Raw genomic sequence first — 6,563 nt, forward strand, 5'->3', positions numbered from 1 at the left:
CTGAGTTTAAGGAGAACGCACAGATGACTTTGGTGTGTTTTCGAGAGACAGGCATGAACTTGCACTTGGAAATATTCAGCCTCATCATCTACTAACGCATCAGATATCAATTGTGCGTAAGGCCTGCTGTACTGTTAGTTGATCTTCATTGGTTAAATACGATGGTAGATGGTGCAATCGCCCGCAAAAAGACGAAGCGTTGATGAAAGGCCGTAAGGAAGGTCACTTACGTAGATTAAAAAAAGGAGCGGGCCGAGAACCAAGCTCTGAGGGACGCCAGAGATTACTGGAGAAGTATCGGAATGGGCACCACCGATAACAATGAATCGAGACCGGCGAGTTAGGAAGCACATAATCCATGTCCTGGAAATCTTGTGTCTGTTAGGCTTGAATTGCAGGTGAAAGTTAGGTCGATTGTGCGGTCGGGCAAAATAATCCTTCAACCCGACGCAGCTCATCATTAAATCGTTCCATTTTTGTGTATGTGTGCAAATTGTAAACTGTAGTATGAAAAATATAACGATATCTTGCCATTTCCAAGGGCTACCCAAATGACGCGTGCACACTTGTTCATGAACACTACCACCTCTTCGATAATAAGGAACAATATGGGGCCGAGAGACTGGTCTAGAAAAAAGGAAGACCAATTATTCCATGGAGGGACGAAACAGGAAATTTCGGAGTCAAGAACTAAACTCGCCTGCGTGGAACAGGAAAGGTTAGAGGTTGATGAAAGAGAGGTGTTCGCCCTGCAGCTGATGGTTATAATGAATGAAAATAAATAAATAAATAAATATGTATGTATGTATGTATATATACACACAATTTATTACCTCAGAAAGAAATCCTTTTGCTAATTTTGCTTCGCCGTACAACACCGCCACCAAAACATACTTTCCTGTCCTTCACGCAATGAATAAAGCTGCGCAATGCTGCTGGCCCTCCTGTGGTACAGCGAAACGTACGGGAACTAGAACGGCGGATACAGTAGGCTCAACATGTTCTTGGGCTATCTGTTCTAACAGGTGACCTAGTATACATAATGTTCTCGTCACCAACCAGTGGTAGATTAACCGGTCTGATGCGGTAGGAATCGGCCAGCCCCACTTCCCCTTAGGCCACGTGAAATAGTATTATCCTTTTTCGCTCACTGAAGCGAGAAAAAGCGCTTGAGTTTTTTGGGATGACATAACAAAGACCGAAAGCCACGACATTTCCGCACCGCTAACAGTCTAAAATGTAGGCATAAGCTTCGGTGATGCATGAAGGCCCAGAAAGGTGGGTGGAACCCGCCGTCATGAAATGGCATCGAAGCACCCTACCGTGTTCCCTGCTAAAAAGATGCGCGGCTCCGATCACGCGGTATTCTCCTGCAGCTTGTCACTGCAGAAAACCACAGCCGCGAGCCACGAAGTATGACCTCCCACCTTTCGGTACCCCCGCTGCAGTCAGGCAGGTGATCGCGACTCGCAAGCCAGACAATTCGGAAGGTCCTGCGTTCCCTGAAACGTTTAAATGCAGGCAGTTATGATGCTAGATATTATGTCTAATAAAATGTGCCAAGTCATAAGTTTTATCTCTGGCCTATACGCGTATGTTAAATCATTGCTGCAGTTAGCTCTCAAACAATAGGACTCTTTTGCTGGCTGGTATTTTGTTTGTGAATGAAAACCAAATACTACATGTTCAACGAGGTCAGAGGCTGAATGGCAAAGGGACGAACGCAGACCTGCCCTGTTACCCACATGTCTCTATACTCGTTTTACACGCAGAATTATTTTTCAGTCACAAACACCCTTTGAACTAAAAAAAGAGCACCCTGCCATTTATTTCTCACGCCCCTGGCGCAGTCACTAAGGGATTGAAGTAACGGTGTTATTTCATACCGTCAGGAGCATGGTGGCACGGAATTTATTTTTTTTAAAGAAATTGTGTCCCTACCTATACATTCTGTCTAATTTCTTAGCGCTGTGTGTGAAGGACATAAAGCCTTCTTTTTACGTCAAACGTGAATTAAAAGTTTTCTAAAGGGATATCAGATTCGGCGGCTACAAAACGTTGCGTTTCTGAACAAACACGAAAAGGACGAGATATCCCTTCAGTTGAAGCAAGAACATTACAAAAGGGACAAACGTATTCAAGAAAAATGATGCTTACAGCAATTACTCGTCACGTCTTGACGTGACTTGAATGATGGCGTTAAAATGACGACGCAACCAAGAAGCAGCCAGTTAACGCACGCGGCTGCATTCTGTTCGCGGCGGTCTTAATTTTACTTTTTTCGGTTTCAAGGCGAGAACGCAGAATGCAATGTTCCGGGGAGAGGCACTGTAGCAATAAACAACAGAACTGCGACAGGGAAAGGCAATGGTACAAGTGGCATAATGGACACGCGAGTCACACTCACTGCTGAGGCTTTAAAAACGATCGCTGCTGTGCAGACTGCCAGTCACAGCACTGAGTTCCTTGTAGTCTCCCCGTGTGCCGTCAAACCAGTAAAGTAGCGTCAAGACCGTCTCTTCACATTGAAGAGCCAGTGGATTTTTACCATCACATTGTGCGTCTCAAACGTGTGCATTGGATATAATTTACGATGATTTCCACCATTACCGTGTTCTACAAGGTAAGTTCCGTGGCTTTAAGATATGCATTAACATTGGCTTCAGCTTTAATAGCTTTTACATTTCTGGAAAATTGCGGAGTAAAGTAGATACCAGCTGAGTAAAGAACCAGCTTTACTTGTAACAATGGTAATTGACGCCTGTTTTGCAGAGTTCCCCAAGAAAGACAGTGCTAGTTGATATATCTTATCTGTTCCGTTGCTACGAATCTTTAGGGCGACTGGCTAACTGCCTTTTCGCGCTTTCACTGTCAAAGCACTGAGTACGCGATTCCAACGTTTCTGCTGCACCTATCAGTGATTGCGTTGGCCTGCGTTGCTCACCTCACTACTATAAACAATGATTCTGAATTGCGTATTTCCCTCTCACAGTAAATCCAAACGATAACCACTAGCGGTAAAAAGGGATGCAAACATCTTCATCGCAGTTTCTTAACACTATATTGCCACTGGCTATCCATGTAATACCTGAATCTATTATAGAAACTGAAAGAAAAAGACTAGAACGCTCAGTAATTTCTACATGTGGAGGTTACTCCTTCGTGGTAAAAGGCACGCAAAAACACGCACTTTACGTAAGACGAACACAAAACGGTTTGTGAAATTCCTATGTCCGGCATAACGCCACTTGCAGGCGCTGCTGATCTGCATACTACCCGCGGCGTTGGCGGGAGGCCGGTTCGGATTCGGCAGCAGCTTCGGCAGCGGACTTGGAAGTGGATTCGGCGGCCGGTATGGGGGTGGCTTCGGAGGCGGATACAGCAGAGGCTTCGGAGGCGGATACATCGGAGGATTTGGGGGCGGCTTCGGGCCTTCCTTCGCCACAGCGACAAACAGGTTCGCCCGCCAAGAACAGTATTACGTAAGTGCTCCGTTTCATTTTTTCTCGTTCATATTAGCGCGAAATAAGAAGGCTTATTTCACAAGACATTGTAACTACTTATAGCAACAAACACCTCTATAAAAATTTCTCCTAAACTCCAAAGCACCACTTTGTATTGATGAGTCCGCGGAAGAATTTTCATATTTTTTTGTTAAATTTACTCCACCCGCAAGCTTCTTAGCCGACATTTAGCGCACCGAAGGAATGGCAGAATCGTTGTAAGAAAGACCGACACTTAGCGTTTCCTATAGCGTGCCCATCACAAAACAATGAAAGATTCCAGACCCTTGCACAATTTTTAAACGCGCTTTATGCGGGGTAGACATGAATAATTTACATAAGTAGCGATGAGTTAATACATTTGCTTTATCCCTTATGGTACTGCCGCTCCACCCCTCATAGCGATCATAGACTTACGCTTCAGAGAGAAATAGGCCATTCTGCTTGTGTATTATATCAGCAGGAGAAATCTCTGGAAATTTATGAACTGCGTCAAAGTACAAACCAAACCAGTTATAGGCACCGGACAGCGAAGTTTGCCGGGCGAGCGCAGCGCCAGCCGCGGCAGACCCGCGCAACTCTGTGTCGGTCCCGCCGCACACACCGACTTCAGCGCCCGTGAACGCAACTTTGCAAAAACGTGCGTCATAACGTTATTTGCGTATATCTCTCCTACGTAGTGCAACGAAGCCATGCAGAAATTTGTTATAGTAGGGGAAAGCCTCCAAATAACACGGGGCGCCGATAAAATGATGTCGCCTTGCTGCCGAGCCGTAGGTTGACGGAACTGGGAAGCGTGTGTTCAAGGTTTTGCATGCTCACGCGGAATGTTCTTCGCTCTTTTTTGACAGATGCGAAGTGTGGTTACTGACTCTTGAATAGCCCACATTAAGCGAGTGTATTACATGCTGCCGTCGTGTAAGAGCAGCTTGTCACTAGACTGGTTAGCAGGTGGTAAATACACGTAAGTGCGCATTAAATTTGGTAACAAAGATGGCCCTCAAACACCGTTACAGAAGCGTACGTTATTACCCAGGGGTTCTACTGTGCTTCATCTACTAATTCACGTGCTTATATCGCCGTATTAAATAAATATAAACACATATGGGGCGGACACTTATAGGCGTTTACGTTCTCAAGTGTTTCGCAAGCTATTGGATAGCAGAAAATCACCGCCTTGTTTAAAGCAATGAAAAGCTAAGAAAAATAGAGATAAGACGTTCCTCAATAAAAGTTGAAAATATATGAACGCAGGACAACATTTTTGCGCTTGAGGAGGCACAGGAGGCCGGGAGGAGGACGAACTTTCTTTATCCCATCCGTTGTGATTGCGGTCACTCCTGACGATGGAGGGGTGTCCTCAAGGAACCAAATTTTTGTCCCTTGACTTTTGCTGCAAAGGTGTTAGCGGTAATAAAAGCGCTACTATTTCTTTCTAACAGGTCTCACGCCGCAAACGTTGGCATGGAGAGAAAAAATACCCGAATATGAATATTCCGTAATATATTCCGATACGCCTAATAGATGTTCTGCCTACCCCTTCTCCTCCTCCTCCTCGCCCAATGGAATTTCTTGGAATAGCCTTCTCGTGAAGAGATTCTTTTTTTGGGGGGAGGGGGGCGTGTTTTTATACAGCCGAGGTATTCGGCTACACCTGGAAGCCCAAACGTTTCTTGGTGGTGCCGGCACTTAGTAGCGGCAGAACTTTCCCTATACGCAAACAAACGTGAATTTCATACTGTTACATGTATGGAACATCACATTGGGATCAAAGACTCATATGTAACACCCATGTGGTCCAGTTAGTAGTTCTGCAGTCGCAAATGCACTCACATGGATGGAATACCTCGCGCGGAAACATCGAGCAACGTCTGATATATTTGCAGAAAAAGCCTCCTATTTTGTGCATTGAACAATATAAATTACGTTTTCTTTTGTAGGGAAACATGTTGGTCCCGAGAACGTTGTTCCCGCAGGCAGGCTTCTCTTCTGGGCATCACGCCTCTGCGGAATTTATATGAATTATCTATGTGGCCTGCACTATACGGCAAGATTACTGACAATCTCTTACTTCGTTTTAAACCAAAAGGGGCAACTAGTATGCTTCATCCGCGCTGCAAAAAGAGGAGCGCTCCCCAGGGAGGAACGTAACGGCTTTCGGTGACCGATCCACGCATATCTGCCGAAGGGGGCGGGGCGCTGGGTGTCGCGAGCTCCGTGGCGCCCTCTGGGCGCTGTCTGGCGCCTATACAGTACCTGTTTCTCGTGGTATACTCACCGTATTTATACTTTCTTCCTACGCAGCCCCCGCAACCATACAGCTTCGGCTACGACAACGTAGACGAGTTCGGCACCAAGACGTACCACAAGGAGCAGGGAGACGCCAGCAACGCCAAGACCGGCTCATTCGGCTACACGGACGCCAGCGGCCTCTTCCGCCGCGTCAACTACGTCGCTGATGCCGGCGGATTCCGCGCCATGGTCGACACCAACGAACCCGGAACGCTGCCTGGAGCGAGCGCAGACGCCGTCTTCAACTCCAACCCTCGTCCGGCCGGTGCCGGCCGCTATTCGTCTCCGTACACGGCGGCATCCACCTACGGAGGATTCGGCTACGGCCGCCAGGGTCCCTGGGCTGGCTAAAAGAAACCACCGGGTTTATAGTTTGAGCTATTACCTTGAACGAGGGTACAAAACTTGCCCCTTGGATGTGAAAATAGAGGGCTTGCAGGTATAGAAAGCAGTACTCAAAATAAAAAATATAAAGCTGGAATATTTCTAATCCTTCGGTTTGTGTTATTTCCTCTCTGCTTACTGGCTTTAGTTAACCGTGCAATATTGCACACAAAACAGTCTTTGTGTACTTTATAACAAACGATGTTGATTGGGTTACAATAATTTCCGAGCATAAGGCCGGTATCAAAGACAGAAAAATATACCTGATGATATTTATGGAAGCGTGTTCCTGTTTTCTTGTATCAAAATTGTCATAACTAATAAGAAACTCTGTTATCAAATATCATATACCTACATTGTATCATATATACACATTGCATAAAA

General features: G+C 45.9%; 1 protein-coding gene across 1 annotated transcript; it reads left to right on the plus strand.

Annotated features, from left to right (window-relative positions):
- The first annotated feature begins 2,593 nt into the window (after nucleotides 1-2,593).
- On the plus strand, nucleotides 2,594-6,146 carry LOC144168136 (uncharacterized). The gene is made up of 3 exons (XM_077697186.1): nucleotides 2,594-2,623; nucleotides 3,255-3,482; nucleotides 5,808-6,146. Exons 1-3 carry the CDS (start codon nucleotides 2,594-2,596, stop codon nucleotides 6,144-6,146), a joined length of 597 nt encoding a protein of 198 aa, XP_077553312.1.
- The last annotated feature ends 417 nt before the right edge of the window (nucleotides 6,147-6,563 follow it).

This window comes from Haemaphysalis longicornis, unplaced genomic scaffold, assembly GCF_048455015.1.
Source record: "Haemaphysalis longicornis isolate Haplotype H1 unplaced genomic scaffold, Haemaphysalis longicornis Haplotype H1 scaffold_2, whole genome shotgun sequence".
NCBI lineage: Eukaryota > Metazoa > Arthropoda > Arachnida > Ixodida > Ixodidae > Haemaphysalis > Haemaphysalis longicornis.

Excerpts from the sequence above, each read along its gene's own strand:
- LOC144168136 (XM_077697186.1), top strand. The coding sequence starts at position 2,594 with ATGATTTCCACCATTACCGTGTTCTACAAG. Across the intron at positions 2,624-3,254 it reads CCATTACCGTGTTCTACAAG|GCGCTGCTGATCTGCATACT; the intron begins GTAAGTTCCGTG and ends CGCCACTTGCAG. Across the intron at positions 3,483-5,807 it reads CCCGCCAAGAACAGTATTAC|CCCCCGCAACCATACAGCTT; the intron begins GTAAGTGCTCCG and ends CTTCCTACGCAG.